The 17456-nt window shown below is 37.6% G+C and overlaps 1 protein-coding gene across 5 annotated transcripts in view; it reads left to right on the forward strand.

Moving 5' to 3' along the window:
- The window catches only part of NOL4 (nucleolar protein 4), a 353984-nt gene that overhangs the window by 74389 nt on the left and 262139 nt on the right, over nucleotides 1-17456 (forward strand). For 3 of the 5 annotated variants that reach the window (XM_036885429.2, XM_036885440.2, XM_057503970.1), the window contains exon 2: nucleotides 7079-7228. In XM_036885429.2, coding sequence (XP_036741324.2) covers nucleotides 7079-7228 — 150 coding nt within the window. Of the gene's footprint in view, nucleotides 1-7078; nucleotides 7229-8180; nucleotides 8244-17456 lie in introns of those variants that run through there. The other 2 variants (XM_057503972.1, XM_057503971.1) reach the window with 2 other exon arrangements.

Here is a 17456-nt window from a genome sequence, read left to right on the forward strand (position 1 = left end):
AGCCCGGAGGGTAAATGGAGTACCTTCCGCAGGGTGAATGCGTTTAGGGCTGCCAGTGGCCGCTGTGAGAGCGCTGTGCTTGAGGGTGGAAACGCGCAGTTTCATGTCTCTCTCCTCCTCCTTTGTAGGAGGTGACTACTTGAGCTGTGTAGTCCTGGGCCTGTGTCCTGGCGTCTGTCTGGCTTCCCGTATGTAAGCTGGGACCAGTAACAGCGTCTGCCCTGAGGGTGCTGTGGGGTAAAGGAAGGGGTGAACCCCGTGTTTGCAGGGCGGGTGGCTCACGGCCCTCAGACCCCTGGCTTCTGCTCCATCCTTCAGCCTCTCTCTCGCTGGGCCCCTGACACACCCCCTCTGTCTCTTCATCTCATGCATTTTTCTGCCCTTAAATCATCTGTGGATTTCTTCATTTCAACCTCATTTAAAGTCGCCAACAGTGGCTGAAGTTCACCTTCCCAAATGTTCTCTCCACTGTCCCTTTCTTTTCCCTCACAACCTCCCTTCTTGAATCTGCACATACTTTACATTTTACTGTTACAGTAGTTGTTTTAAGGCACTGATCTGATTTTGGAATTCTCATGTTAAAAAACCTTTGAACAGTGTCTCAGTGCATGTAAAATGACATATTACTACTGAATATGACACCTGTGCATGAATCCAGTCTGCCCCAGCAGTCTGTGTCATTCTCCTCTGTGACCAGCTCCCCTCCTGATTCTCAGCCTCAGCTGCACATTAAGATCCCTGAGGGAGGTGTTAAAGAACCCCATGCCCAGGAGCACATCTGACCTGTCAAATCACATTTCCCTGGGGAAAGAACCTAGTATCAGAAATGTGAAGTTCACCAGGAGATACAATGTGAGGCCCAGGTCAAGAACCAGCCTTGGAACATGTTGGATTTATTTATTACAGACCCTGGCATGCCCATCAAACTTCGAGCAGTAGGCTGCAAGCTCCTTCAGCAAGGCAAACATGAAGTTTCTTTTTTAGTTAGAGTAATCTATCACACTACCCAGCTCATATCTAAGCTGTGCCAGCACTTACCCCCTTGGTATGCCCATCACCTCCCAGCTTCCTGATTGCTTCATTCTTGCAGAAATTTATTCCAAGGCACTTGGGTGACCCCAGGTAGCTGGTAGAATCTATGTTTTGAACATCATTCAGTCTTCAGAGACTGAATCCTCTTTCAACCCTCATTGCTGTATATCAGCACAGGGCAACTGATCTAATGGAAAGAGAGCTCATGGAGTCAGCTGGATCCATTAGTAACAAGGGTACTTTCAGTTTAGGCAGCACCTCAAAAGTGTTGAAAATTAAATTATTTATAGATGATCTCTGTAAATTTTTATGTTTAAGGTCTCTTGAATATTGGATGTTGGGAATTTATATTGTACTATCTCCTTTCTTATGTTTTATTTGTTTATAAAATTTGTGGCCCTTCATAGTGTTTTTATTTCTAAATATTTCACTAAAATTGCTGTCATATCAACTACTTTATCATGATGAATTTGCTAGTTAAAATATCTGTTTGATAACTGGACTGAGGAAGGAAAGGCCATGATAACTATTTTCATTCATTGATTCCTAGACAGTGAATGTGTTATATTGGTTTAGTTTGAATTCTCTAATTAAAAATTATTTCAGTAGATGTTATATTTGACATACAAAAATTTGACTTTCAAATATCTCTTTTTAATTAAGTGAAAAACTCTCAAAACTACCTTGTTTTGATCTGAATATGCTTGAGTGACATGCTAGTGTCAGTGTCTATCCATATAATACTGTATCATCTTCTTAGCAGATAACATCTCCTGCAGAGAATGGGAGTCAGGAAGCAGGGCAGGAGAGAGATCTACCCGACAATGGGTCTGTTTTCACCAGGTTGTCTTGCCTGACTTCGTAATGAAATGTGAAGTGAGGAGGATCGTATCTTCTAGCAGTGTCCTGTAGGGCCAAGAAGGGATGTGCAAAACGTCACAATAGTCTTAACACAAATAACATTTTGACTTCATTATAATAATGTTAGTATCTCTGAGCTCAGTGTCTTCATTTATCAATTTCATATATTTGTCTTAAATTTTTATGTGCATATGTATTGCTCACCAATTGGCATTTCATTAGCAAGGGTTAAGGATGACTCATTTTTGAACATAACCATCGTTTTCCTTCAACATCATTTTATTGTGTTCATATAGTACAATAAAGACATTAAATAAAGCAATTTTTGAGCACAGACTTGCCATCACATACTCAATTTATAAATTTGATCAGTTTTGCTATCATATTAGCTTTAACATAAAGTGTTTCCAATAGCAGCTCTGTTTTTTATAGCACCATGAAATTTCATGTTAGATCAGTTTTTTTAATGTCATCTCAGGCTTTTTATCAGTGGTTGGTCACAGGAACTGTGCTATAAAATATTCACTTAATTCATTAAATATCTTGAATGACATAAAAGCAGTGGTGTCCTGGAGATTGTATTAGCTTGTGAGAGCTAATTTTTAAATTTTTAGGAATTTTGTAAGTCATTTGTGAAACGTAGCTATTACTAAAAATTAAATGATTTAGACTTATTAAGTAATTATAATGAGGTGGTAGATACTCAAAACTTAGTGCTGCCTTATTATTTTACTACACTGTACTGTGATCTGCACTCTTGAGGTGCTTTTTCTGGTCTGTAGTATCTGCGTGGTGAAAATGACACATAACGGCATGCTGTTGTGCTCCTCCTCCGACTGTCGGTTTGGTACCAACTGCACATTGGTATCTTGAAATATACCACAGATCAGGGCTGGGTTTCTTGTTTTGTTTATTTGAACAAAGTTCAGCCAAATTCAGTGAAAGCATTCCATGAGAATGGGATTTACAATAAAAATATTACATATTTTTAAATTTTAAATTGTTTGCTATGCATCTTTCACATCATTAAAGTTTGTAAGAGCCTTATGTGTTTATGTAACTTTTTTGGAGGGAGTCACGCACGCTCCCTGCAGACCACTGCAGCCAAGCTGGAGAGAGTCATACTCCCCGCACACCACTGCAGCCATGGTGACCGAGCTGCTTCCATTCCCCTCTGCACCTGTGGGTTTGACTGTTTGAACTTGTGTTGTGTGAGCTGCTCTGTTTTCTTGCCTTTTTGAACTCAAAATCCAAAACTGTTGGTGACCACATATTTCAGCAGCATTATTGAGATGTAACACATGCCCCACAATCATCCATTTGAAGTGTACAATTCAGTGTTTTTAGTGTATTCACAGGATGCAAAACCATCACCATCATCCAATTTTAGAACATTTTGTCCCTTCTTAAAGCCACTCTATACCCATTAGCAGTCAATCCCCATTCACCCCTACACCCTCGTCCTGAGCAACCATCTACTTCATATCTATGTAGATTTCTTTTCTGGACAATTTATATAAAAAGAATCATGCAATGTGTGTTTTCTGTGTGTGGCTTATTCTGCTTAGCTTCATGTTTTCCACGTTCACCCATGGCAGAGCCTGAGTCAGGACATCGTCCCACCTTAGGGCAGAGTAGTATTCCTTTCCAATGTCACATTTTGTTTACGTATTCATCAGTTCAGGGACATTTGAATTGTTTCCACTTTTTTGGCTATTATGATGCTGCTGCTATCTTGTACAATTTATTTTTCTAGATGTATGTTTTCATTTCTCTTGAATATATATGCAAGTGTGGCCTTGCTAAGTCATCTGTTTAATTTTTCAGGTTACTCTCAAACTGTTTCCAATACAACTGCCTCATTTTGCATTTCTACCGGCAAGGCCTGAGGGTTCAATCTCTCCCAGTCCTCACCTGTACTTACTGCTTCTGATGATATGACACTAATGAACATGAAGTGGAACCTCACTGAAGCTTTGATTTATGTTTCTCTGATGACTAATGATGTCAATGATCTTCCCTTGTGCTTATTTGCCATTTGAACATCTTCTCTAGAGAAATGTCTCTTCAGGATCTTTAGTATTTTTTGAGTGTTTCAGGTTCACAGTGTAATGATCTAATTATGTGCATATATTGCAAAATGATCACAGTAAGTCCAGCTAGCATCTGTCATGATAAATGGTCACAAACATTTTCTTTTAAGAACCCATAAGATCTCCTCTCTTAGCAACTTTCAAATGTATGATGAAATCATCATCTCTAGCAACCGTGCTGGGCACTGCATTGCCAGCCGGCCTTTAGCGGTGTTGGGGTTTCCTTGTACGTGGGACTCACTCAGCCCTGCTGCTCCTGAGACCTCCTCTGGCCTCGGCAGTTGGCTTTTCCACTAGAATGTGTCTTCTTGTGGGTTTCTTTGTTTTCATGTGCATGGGGTTTATTAAGCTCCAAGGTCATTGAATATATTTCTTCCATCTCCTCAAGGGCCTCCTTACTCCTTATTTTCTTACCATGAACTTTCGGCTCACATACGTTGTAGCCCCAACCCCTGAAGGCATTTTTGAGTTTTAGTACAGCTGTGGATGTGCTTGAATCACAACTGCAAGTAAGCAGATCACATGATGAAGGGTGCATGTGATTTCAGTGTTACCTTGATAGCACTGAGCTTGCAGTTTCTTGAGGGGCTGCTGCAGATCACCAGTGACAGGGAGGCACCTCCCGTGTGCTCCTGTGCCTCTGCTGGGACCTTCCGTGCTCCAGCACATACTCCCCACAGCTGGTTGCTAACGGCCACTCGAGCACTCCCAGGCCTCACCCGCGGAATTGGAAATGTTACTTTCTTTGGAGAAGTGTCTTGGTAGATATGATTAGGTTAAGGATTTTGAGTGAGGTGATTACCCCAAATGATCTGGTTGGGCCCGAAAAGCCATCCTGTGAGTCCTTATGAGAGAGAGACATGCAGAGGAGAGACGTGTCAAGGAGGAGACATTGGTGCGGTCCATCCTCAGACCACGAATGTCTGCAGCTGTCAGAGGCCGGGGGTCCGAGGCTCCCCCGCCGTCAAGGCCACGCGGCTCCACACACACCTCTGATTTTGGACTTCTGGCCCCTAGACTATGAGAGAGTACATTTCTCTTGTTTTAAACCACCCATTTGGTGGTAATTTGTTACACAAGCCGTAGGACATTCATATGCAGCTCTAGCAATGATTCATTTGCTCCTCATCTTCTGTGCTAGGCTGTGGGCTCCACGGAGACCTGGATTGCCTACACCTCAGTCACTATGCCCCAGTCTTTGTGGGATGTTTGTTGAGGGCAGAACAAACAGGCTGTGACTCCTGTACCACTCATAGCCTACTGACGGTACAAAATTACTCTGTTTCTGGTTATTTAGTGAAGGAACCAAAGGAAACTACACATTTTTTTGGCTGGGAGAAAAGAAGACAAAGTTTTGTGGGTGGTTTTGCTGGTGGGATAGAGTTACATCTTGATTTGCAGGCTAGGAGAAGTGGGTGTTCTCTGAGGAGTGGGGTGGATGGGGTGGTGGCGGTGGGCATCTGGAAGGGGGCCTCCCAGACACCATCCTCTGAGCTGCAGCCGTTTTCCAGGCTTGTCCCTGCCATACTCCCTGCCACCCCTCGGTGCCCCCACTCGTATGTGTCTGGCAGCACAGGCTGTGAGGGACTATCTGTGGGGCCCAGCAGAGAAGAGGTGGTGCCTTGAGATGTTAAAGGAGAGAAGTGACGAGGGTTGTGGCCTAATGGGGAGCCACATGCATCACTGGTCCTGGTGAGGAAGCAGTTCAGACTGAGCGAGAAACACCTTGCTGTTTGGTCACGTACGGCTCGCATGTCTCATGTTGCACGAGAGTGTAGGTACGTGTAACGTGTGTGTAGCATTTGTGGGGTCATCTGGAGGCACTGCTTTCTGCACGGCTGCTTCCGAGACCTGTTGTAATCAGAAGTCAAACCACGGAAAAGCACTGTGCACTAGCTTCCAGTGTAACGGTGATCGCGGTTGGCTGGGACTCTGTTCAAAGAGGCTTTTGCCATTTGGCTCAATGGTTGCAAAATCATTTTGCTGCTCCATCACCCCTTGTGCTGCGTTCCAGCAATGGTAACTCTGCCTTGTCCCTTCAGGTCGTGCCTCGATGTCTGCATCAGAGCACTCTGTGTGCCTATGTGTGTTTGCAAGCAGGGAGCCCTCCCTGTAAGATTAAATTTCTTGTTTCGTTCCAAACCCTTTTTCCTCTCTGTCATCTATGGGGACTTGTGGCTTTTTGCTGCACCTGGCTCTGCCAAGGCTTATGCCTGCTTGGACTTCTGCCCACCCCAAATTCTATTTCTCCCAAGAAGCTACTTCATCAAGAGGTGATGTCTTTATTCTCTGATCTCCAGTAGAACATTGCTTATGTTTTTGTCATGACCATCAGAATGGCAAGAACCACTATTCACTGAGTGTCCCATTGTAGGCTGACTGTTGGACCATACCCTTTACATACATGGTCTCATCTAATTCTTAAAATTCTATTATCTCTGTTTTCCAGTTAAGAAAACAGAGCTTTGAGAAAACAAATTTAGAGAGGCTTAAGTGATTTGCACAAATACACATGTTCTGAGTGGAGGACCCAAAGTCCACACCTAGATAACCTCTAGCACTCACGCCTTTAATCTGCGGTCCCTTAGTCTAATACTGACAAATAGGGGGTGGATTTTCCTTCCTAGATTATATGACTAAGAATTGAGATGCCATGCTTTTTCTCTTATTTCTCTACCAACTTCCAGTACCAGCAACTCAAAAAATATTGATTAGATGAATGAATCAATATCTAGAATGAAATTAGTACAATGAAAAATTACTAGACCTTAAAACATATTTTAAAGTAATTTCAGAAAGTTATACCAATGGCTTCAAATACATCATTATGAAATTAAAAGATGGTATTTATAGGTATGCCAAATCATAAGCAAAATTATGCCAAACACCTTTTGTCATGTTTCTTAAGGTTCTATATATAAATAATGTATAAAATGATGAGATATTCATTCATAATTTTTTGAAGTTTCCTATCTGGGTGATTTGGTTCAGTTTATCAAATGTTTTTGCTTGAATAACTTTTGTATATTAACTTTGTGTGTAAAATACACCTTCATTTAATAATTTTGTGCCTTTTTTGTTTTTGTTCCCAGGATGGTGTAGGGGTAGATGAAAAGCTCTCTTTGCGGCGGGTAGCTGTGGTTGAAGATTTCTTTGACATTATCTATTCGATGCACGTGGAAACAGGGCCGAATGGAGAACAAATTCGGAAACATGCAGGACAAAAGAGAACTTACAAAGCAGTAAGTTAAGAAACAAAAAAGAAGGCATGGATTTTGAAATTTGAAATTGTATATGCTTGTTAAAAATGGGTTAAATAATTATAAATATTCTACCTTCAACATGAATTAGACCATGTCATGGTCACAACCATCATTTCAGCTGTTACTACTGATTATATTTTGATCGTATGTTCATTAAGTCTGTTGCATATAACTTAAATCTTTTTCCAGCATTCTTATTTCACTTTTTTCAAATATGCATAAAATCTGGTAATCCCAGTCAAATGCCCACAAATGGGAAGGTGTATTTTTGTTGTATATTTAATATAATGTATATCAAATCATAATATATGAATTATGGACTGAAACATATAACCTTTTGTACTACCACTATTCCTTCCCCTTCAAATCATACTAATATGTTCAGGTATTTCCTATTTAATACTTACATTCACGTGGAAAGGAAAATTTTATGTACTTTTCTTATGTCACTTTATATTAAATACATTTGCCCTGAAAGGGTATACGTTTCTTAATTTTCTGGATAGAGTATTAAAACGTGTTATTTTCATACATAAATGCCCTCAAACATTTTAAAATAAAAATATATAATGTTTTTATCATAAATTTTATGTAAAACAGATTTAATTAGCTGTTAAGATATTGAAATATATATTGTTATAATGGAGTTTATTATTTCTAAAGTTTCTAGTTATACTTACAGTTTGATTTAGACACTTCAGTCTAGCTTTTTATTTAATCAAGTGTTTTATAAGATCAGCTTATTATAGATATTTCATCCTTTCTAGGAAAATTGAACAATAAATTATTCTTTCCCTGTATGAGCAAAGTGTATATCAGAAGTACTTTATCAGCAGTCAGAATAATATCTTTTCTTAGGATTTTTATTGAACTTCACTTTTGGCTGCTTTTATATGAACTGTTTTTCAGCTGTATTGATACATGTTATCAGTCTGGATCCATTTTTTTTTCAGATACAGAAAAATGTGTGAAATGCTCAAAGTTTCAAATACAGGTACATATGTTTGAAAATTAGCTACTGAGCATAATAAATAGCTTCTTTTCCATAACTATTTTTTGCTATATTCCCAGGGTCATATTGAATCTCTGTAGCTGCATAACAACCTCTAATACATGTTGTATTTCTCTCTCTATGGTCCTGTTTCTTGGCTGTTTCCAAATTGCATGGTCTGTGGTAGGCACTACTTACATGATTCTGCCACATAAACTTTATTATGACTTACTCTATCTTAGGAGACATTCTTATCATGACTAATGACAATGACCTAACTTCTTAAGATAATTTTATATGGACTAGTATTAGTAAACATACTCATTTGCTTGTCTCCTAAGCCAGGGTTATATGTCTGGATATCAACAAGAAAAAATTGTATATTGATCTACTAATATCACTAATTGTGTACTCCTAGGAGAATTGAGTTTCATGAAATAGATACCGGCACTTGATAGGACTTTGTAAGGTAGGAATACATAAGTTCAGTTGTGTTAAAGGAAAACAAACAAATAAAAAAAATAAGTGGCTTCATTGTCAATAGTAATGTGGCAGCCAAATTGGTTTGGGTTTAAAACGATTTAATCTTTGAAATGCATTTATTAGAGAACTTTAATTAAAATGGAAACATGACATAGACCCAAAACTCTCACCCTGTGTTTTCTTAAATGAAATGCAGGGAAACTGATCCATGGCCATTATGCATGTTAAACACTTCCAATAAATTGGTAAATGTATTCCCAACAGGTATCATTTTGCATTAACATTATAAAGACATTTTCTGCATTTTAAGTTAAAGATACCAACTTTGAACATAGAAGCAGCACTGAAAACATCATCCATTCTTTCTTGGTAGTGTCCTGTTTGAATATCCTTCTGTTCCCCAAGTTTATTTTTAATATGCACATGTAAAGTATTTTCAGCTTTTCCTCCTATCATGAAGGTTCTTTTTGGCCTTCTGGTATCTCCTAATTGAGTCCTAATTAGGAAACATTTCTATTTTATAGAGCAATAATATATCACAGAAAAAAGGCTGCTGTAATGATAGCAAAACTGGGCATTTGGCTCTACAATGAGTTTAGGTCTAATGTCAAAAATTAATGTAAATGTTCACTTAATGGGGAATAAACTGACTTGAATTTGAAATGGCATGGCTGAATGCCATTCTGGCCCTAGATTGCTGGATCATAGTTTAGTTCCCCACTAATGCTAGGAATTGGCAAGTCCTTGCTAGAGTTAGTTACCTGGATAGCTTCTGAAATTCTAATGGTTCCCACTAAGCATAAGACTTTCTTCTAACACGTTAGACATAGAAAACGCATGGTTACGTTTACTGACCTTTTTTTCCCCTTTTCCTCTATAGCCAAGAAACCATACTTATACAACTAATCATTAAAGTGTGTCATACTGTCTTAATAATATTATCAATAGATTTAGTGGTCATTTTATTTACTTTGCCTTTTTTGCGAATCTTTCTCTGTTTTCACTCTGCAGGAAATGGTGATTCTTTAATACTGGATTAACATTTGAATGCTATTTGTTTTTACCTCTCTGCAGTATGTCATTTCTTGAAATATCTAGGCATCCTACAACTTAAATTTTATCACAATCTGATCTGACTATAGTAAAATTGGAGGGTATATATTCTATTACTCATGAGCTTTTTAAAAAAATCCACACAAAATGACACATTTTAGGAATATGTAAAGGCTAGCATAATTATTTTTTTCAGTCATTGAAGTGTACTGTCTTTTTTCCCCCTGGATTTCTCTCTGTCAATATATTAACTGGGGCTGTGCACTGAATGTGTTTCCTTTGGTATATTTGACTATAGTCAACTCTTGATTACCTACATCAACAGAGTGGAGAGGAACTTACATTTGAACTTGAAATTTATCTTTGTATTGCAAATTGAATGCAGGTGTGCTTAGCAATTTAGAAAGTCACTTCAAAGTTAATGGTGTGACATTGTAAGAAACCAACATTAGATGCTGTCTTGTCTTCATGTCCTTAATTCTTATCAACTTTGGCCAGAGCTCCACCTCTAGGGCACATGTCCCTCTCCTCCAACTGTCTTTTATCACAGGCTAAGCACAGCTACCTTTCTAGAAACATTTCTTAAGTTAGGGTTCAATTAGGATATTAAGTTTCTATGCTTTTTCTTGCTACCTGTGAAATAAGAGTGACTGGTGGGCATCCAGGAACTAAGGGGAAAACTGTTTCCAACAGAGTGCAGTCAGCATAGATTTGTGTGTGTACAAACACACATGCACAACTTGTAGTGCGATACAGTAAGCTTATATGTACTGTTCACAGACATAGCTGCCAATAGTTATGTTCAGTTAATTCAGAGTGGAAAGCATATGCTATAGCTAAAGAAAATAGACCAGAAGCTAGAAAAACTCAGTTTCAGATTTCAAATCCAGCCTTTCCTATCTGTGTCATTTTAGCAAATTATTTACTTTCTTCTCATCCTATTTAAAGGGAGTAATGATGTGCATGGTGGGGTCAAGTAAGTGAGTTAATATGCAAAATGTGCTTGGCATATGGTAAACTTTCTTGCTTCTTAACCTCACATCTCCACGACTTACTTATTTTATGACTGTAAGTTTGTACCTCTTGACCCTCTTCACCCATTTCACCTATGCTTCAAACCCCTTCTCCTCTGGCAGCCACCATTCTGCTCTCTGTATCTATGATGTTTTGTTTTTTCATTTGTTTTGTTTCTAAGGTTCTACATATAAGTGAAATCATACAGTGTTTTTCTTTCTCTGATGTATTTTATTTAACATAATTCCCTTAAGGTCCACCTGTGTTGTTGCAAATGGGAAGATTGCATTATTTTTCATGGCTGAGTAGTATTCCATTATATATATATATATACATATATATATAACCATCTTTATCCATTCATCCATTACGGATGCTAAATTGTTTTCCATAGTTTTTTTCCAATGTTTTAGCTATTATAAATAATGCCATGATGAATATGTATCTTTTTGTAATGACCACAATATGAGATGTGAGGTGAGATCTCATGGTTTTGTTTTGTCTTTTCCTGATGATTAGCACTATCACAAATCTTTTCATAGGACTGTATATCTTCTTTGGAAAACATGTCTGAGCAGATCCTCTGCCCATTGTTTAATCAGATTGTTGTTTTTGCTCTCATGTTTTATGAGTTCTTATATATTTTGGATTTTAACCCCTTATCTGATATATCATTTACAACTATTTTCTCCCATTCACCAGGTGATCTTTCATTTTTTTGATATTTTTCTTTGCTGTGAAGACCTTTTAACTTTGATGTTGTCTCACTGATTTATTTTTGCTTTTGTTGCCTTTGTGTTTGGAATCAGATCCAAAACTCATCCCCCAGACCCATGTCACAGAGCCCACTGCCTGGACTTTGTTCTAGGAGCTTTGTGGTTTCAAGTCTTACATTCAACTTCAGTCAGTTTTGAGCTAGTTTTGTGTATGGTGTAACACAGTGGTCTAATTTCATTCTTTTGCATACGGCTGTTTACTTTTCCCAACACTGTTTATCAAAGAGATTCCTTTCCCCATGGCCTATTCTTGCCTCATTTGTCATAAATTATCTGTTCATTTATGTGTGGGTTTATTTTTGGGCACTCTATTCTGTTACACTGATCTGTGTGCCTGCTTTTCTGCCAGTACCATACTGTTTTGATTACTAAAGATATGTAATATAGTTTGAAGTCAGGGAGCATGGTGCCTCTGGCTTTGTTCTTTCTCAAGACTGCTTTGCCTATTCAGGGTCTCTTTGTGGTTCCATACAAGTTTTAGGATTGTTTTTATTTCTGTGAAAAATACTGGAATTTTGATAGGGTTTACTTTGAACCTGTAAATTGCTTGGAGTAAAATGGATATCTTATCAATATTAATTCTCCCAGACCTTTAGCATGAAATATATCTCCATTTCTTTGTGTCTTCCTCAGTTTCTTTCATCAGTGAGTTGTAGTTTTTGCTTTACAAGTCTTTGATCTCATTTATTAAATTTATTCCTGGTTCTTTTGTTCTTTTTGATGCCACTGTAAGTGGGGTTGTTTTTTAAATTTCCCTTTCTGATACTTCATTGTTAGTGTATGGACATACAACCAAATTTGTATATTGATTTTGTACATTTCTACTTTACTGAATCTTTTTATTCTAACAGGTTTTTGGTGGAGTCAGGGATTTTCTATATATAAAATCATGTCATCCACAGATAGTGACAGCTTTACTTCTTCTTTTCCAAACTGGACAACTCCCCTTTACTTCTCTCCCTCCCTCTCCCTCCCTCTTTCTCTCTTCATCTCCCCCTTTCACTCTCCCTTTCTTTCTCTCCCTCCCTTACACCCCTTCTCCATCCTCTTTTCCCTCCCATCCCTACCCACCCCCCTCTCTCCTTTTTTGGGCCTAACTGGACTTCTAATACTGTGCTAAAGAAAAGTGGGGAGAAGGGGCATTTCTGTCTTATACCTGATCTTATAGAAAAAACTTTCAGCTTCTCATTGTCGAGAATGGGTTAGCTGTGTGCTTGTCACATATGGTCTTCATTATATGAAGTACAATCCCTCCGTACCCACTTTGTTGAGAATTTTTATGGATATTGAATTTTGTCATTCAACATCTTTTGAAATGATTATGCGATTTTTATAATTCATTTTGTTAATGTTATATATATTACATTGATTGACTTGTGGATGTCGAACCATCCTTGCATTCCTGGAATAAAATCTACTTGATCATGTGTATGATCTTTTTAATGTATTGTTGAATCTAGTTTGCTATTTTTGTTGAACCTTTTCCACCTATGTTCATCAGGTATACTGACCTATAATTTTCTTCTTTTGTTATGTCTTTCTCTTGTTTTGATGTCAGGGTAATGCCTGCCTCCTAAAATGAGTTTGGAGCTTCCCCTCTTCTTCAATTTTTGGAAGAGTTTGAGAAGGATAGGTATTAAGTCTTCTTTGAATGTTTGGTAGAATTCACCTGTGAATCCATCTACTATTGAACTTCTGTTTGTTGGATGATATTTGATTACTGATTTATTCTCCTTACTAATAATAACTCTATTCAGATTTTCTGTTTCTTCCTGATTCAGTCTTGAAAGATAATACGTTTCTAGTAATTTATCCATTTCTTCTAGGTTGTCCAATTTGTTGGAGTATAACTGTTCACAGTAATATAATCCTTTGTATTTCTGTGGTATCAGTTGTAACTTTCTTTTTCTTTCATTTCTGATTTTATTTGAACCTTCTCTCTCTTTTTTTTTAGTCTACTTAAAGGTTTGTCAAATTTGTTCATCTTTTCAAATATTCAGCTTTTAGTTTCATTGATTCATTGATCTTTTGTATTCTTCTTAGTCTCTCTGTCATATATTTCTGCTCTGTTCTTTATTATTTCCATCCTTCTACTAATTTTGGGCATCCTCTGTTCTTTTTCTAGTTCCTTTAGGTGTAAAGTTAAATAGTTTGAGATTTTTCTTGAGGTAAGAAAAATTTCTTGAGATAATGATTAGCCTATATTGCAAAGCATTTCTTAGAGCTAATTTTGCTGTATCCTATAGGCTTTGGTGTGTTGTATTTCCATTTTCATTTGTCTCTAGCTATTTTTTATTTCTCCTTTGATTTATTTTTTGCCCTAATGGTTGTTCAGTAGCATTTGTTTAGCTTCCACATGTCTTCATTTTTCCAGTTTTCTTCCTGTAATTGATTTCAAGTTTCATGCAATTATGGTCAGAAAAGATGCTTGATATGATTTTAGTCTTTTTAAATTTATGGAGACTTGTTTTTGGCCTAATATATGATCTGTTCTTGAGAATACTCCAAGTACACTTGAGAAGAATGTATATTCTGCTGCTTTTGAATGGAATATTTTGCATATTAAGTCCATCTAGTCTAATGTGTTAAGTCCAATGTTGCCGTATTGATTTTCTTTCTGGATGACCTAGCCATTGGTATAAATAGAGTGTTAAATTCCCCTATTATTACTGTGTTGCTATTCAATTTCTCCCTTTAGGTTTGTTAATATGTTTTATATTAATATATAATATATATGTTTAACATAATACATATATTTAATATGTTTTTTTTGTTATCATTAATCTACAATTACATGAAGAACATTATGTTTACTAGGCTCCCCCCTTCACCAAGTCCCCCAGACAAACCCCATTACAGTCACTGTCCATCAGCATGGTAAGATGTTGTAGAATCACTACTTTTCTTCTCTGTGTTGCACAACCCTCCCTATGCCCCCACCTCCACATTATACATGCTAATTGTAATGCCCCCTTTCTTCTTCCTCGCCCTTATCCCTCCCTACCCTTCCATTTTCCCCAGTCCCTTTCCCTTTGGTAACTGTTAGTACATTCTTGGGTTCTGTGAGTCTGCTGCTGTTTTGTTCCTTCAGTTTTTCTTTATTCTTATACTCCACATATGAGTGAAATCATTTGGTACTTGTCTTTCTCCACCTGGATTATTCCACTGACCGTAATACCCTCTGGCTCCATCCATGTTGTTGCAAATGGTAGGATATGTTTTCTTCTTTGGCTGAATAATATTCCATTGTGTATATGTACCACATCTTTTTTATGCATTCATCTACTGATGGACACTTAGGTTTCTTCCATTTCTTGGCTATTGTAAATAGAGCTGTGATAAACATAGGGCTGCATCTGTCTGTTTCAAACTGGGCTGCTGCATTCTTAGGGTAAATTCCTAGAAGTGGAATTCCTGGGTCAAATGGTATGTTTATTTTGAGCATTTTGAGGAACCTCCATACTGCTTTCCACAAAGGTTGAACTAATTTACATTCCCACCAGCAGTGTAAGAGGGTTCCCCTTTCTCCACAACCTCACCAACATTTGTTGTTGTTTGTCTTTTGGCTGGTGGCTATCCTGACTGGTGTGAGGTGATATAATTTGCATTTCTCTGATAACTAGCAGTGTGGAGCATCTTTTCATGTGTCTGTTGGCCATCTGAATTTCTTCTTTAGAGAACTGTCTGTTCAGCTCCTCTGCCCATTTTTTAATTGGATTATATGCTTTTTGTTTGTTGAGGTGTGTGAGCTCTTTATATATTTTAGATGTCAAGCCTTTATCGGATCTGTCATTTACAAATATATTCTCCCATAATGTAGGGTACCTTTTTGTTCTATTGATGGTGTCCTTTGCTGTACAGAAGCTTTTCAGCTTGATATAGTCCCACTTGTTCATTCTTGCTTTTGTTTTCCTTGTCTGGGGAGATATGTTCATGAAGAAGTCGCTAATGTTTATGTCTAAGAGATTTTTGCCTATGTTTTTTTCTAAGAGTTTTATGGTTTCATGACTTACATTCAGGTCTTTAATCCATTTCAAATTTACTTTTGTGTATGGGATTAGACAATGATCTAGTTTCATTCTCTTACAAGTAGCTGTCCAGTTTTGCCAGCACCATCTGCTGAAGAGACTGTCATTTCCCCATTGGATGTCCATGGCTCCTTTTTCATATATCAATTGACCATATATGTTTGGGTTAATGTCTGGAGTTTCTAATCTGTTCCACTGGTCTGTGGCTCTGTTCTTGTGCCAGTACCAATTGTCTTGATTACTATGGCTTTGTAGTAGAGCTTGAATTTGGGGAGTCAAATCCCCCCTCCTCCCACACTTTATTCTTCTTTCTCAGGATTGCTTTGGCTATTCAGGGTCTTTGGTGTTTCCATATGAATTTTTGAACTATTTGTTCGAGTTCATTGAAAAATGTTGTTGGTAATTTGATAGGGATTGCATCAAATCTGTATATTGCTTTGGGCTGGATGGCCATTTTGACGATATTAATTCTTCCTAGCCAGGAGCATGGGATGAGTTTCCATTTGTTAATGTCCTTAATTTCTCTTAAGAGTGTCTTATAGTTTTCAGGGTATAGGTCTTTCACTTCTTTGGTTAGGTTTATTCCTAGGTATTTTATTCTTTTTGATGCAATTGTGAATGGAATTGTTTTCCTGATTTCTCGTTCTATTGGTTCATTGTTAGTGTATAGGAAAGCCACAGATTTCTGTGTGTTAATTTTTTATCCTGCAACTTTGCTGTATTCCAATATCAGTTCTAGTAGTTTTGGAGTGGAGTCTTAGGGTTTTTTATGTACAATATCATGTCATCTGCAAATAGTGACAGTTTGACTTCTTCTTTACCAATCTGGATGCCTTGTTTTTCTTTGTTTTGTCTGATAGCCATGGCTTGGACCTCCAGTACTATGTTGAATTGCAGTGGGGAGAGTGGGCTTCCCTGTCTTGTTCCCGATCTTAGAGGAAAAGCTTTCAGCTTCTCGCTGTTCAGTATGATGTTAGCTGTGGGTTTATCATAAATGGCTTTTATTTTGTTGAGGTACTTGCCCTGTATACCCATTTTGCTGAGAGTTTTTATCATGAATGGATGTTGAATTTTGTCGAATGCTTTTTCAGCAGCTATGGAGATGATCATATGGTTTTTGTCCTTCTTTTTGTTGATGTGGTGGATGATGTTGATGGATTTTCGAATGTTGTACCATCCTTGTATCCCTGGGGTGAATCCCACTTGGTTGTGGTATATGATCCTTTTGATATATTTTTGAATTTGGTTTGCTAATATTTTGTTGAGTATTTTTGCATCTACGTTCATCAGGGATATTGGTCTGTAATTTTCTTTTTTGGTGGGGTCTTTGCCTGATTTTGGTATTAGTGTGATGTTGGCTTCATAGAATGAGTTTGGGAGTATTCCCTCCTCTTCTATTTTTTGGAAAACTTTAAGGAGAATGGGTATTATGTCTTCTCTGTATGTCTGATAAAATTCCCAGGTAAATCCACCTGGCCCGGGTTTTTTTTTCTTGGGTAGTTTTTTGATTACCGCTTCAATTTCTTTGTTCATAATTGGTTTGTTTAAATTTTGTGTTTCTTCCTTGGTCAGTCTTGGAAGGTTGTATTTTTCTAGGAAGTTGTCCATTTCTTCTAGGTTTTCCAGCTTGTTAGCATACAGGTTTTCATAGTAGTCTTTAATAAATCTTTGAATTTCTGTAGAGCCTGTCGTGATTTTTCCATTCTCGTTTCTGATTTTATTGATGTGTGTTGATTCTCTTTTCTCTTAATAACTTTGGCTAGAGGCTTATCTATTTTGTTTATTTTCTCAAAGAACCAGCTCTTGGTTTCATTGATTTTTTCTATTGTTTTATTCTTCTCAATTTTATTTATTTCTTCTCT

Source organism: Manis pentadactyla, chromosome 6 (assembly GCF_030020395.1).
Source record: "Manis pentadactyla isolate mManPen7 chromosome 6, mManPen7.hap1, whole genome shotgun sequence".
In the NCBI taxonomy this organism is placed as follows: Eukaryota; Metazoa; Chordata; class Mammalia; order Pholidota; family Manidae; genus Manis; species Manis pentadactyla.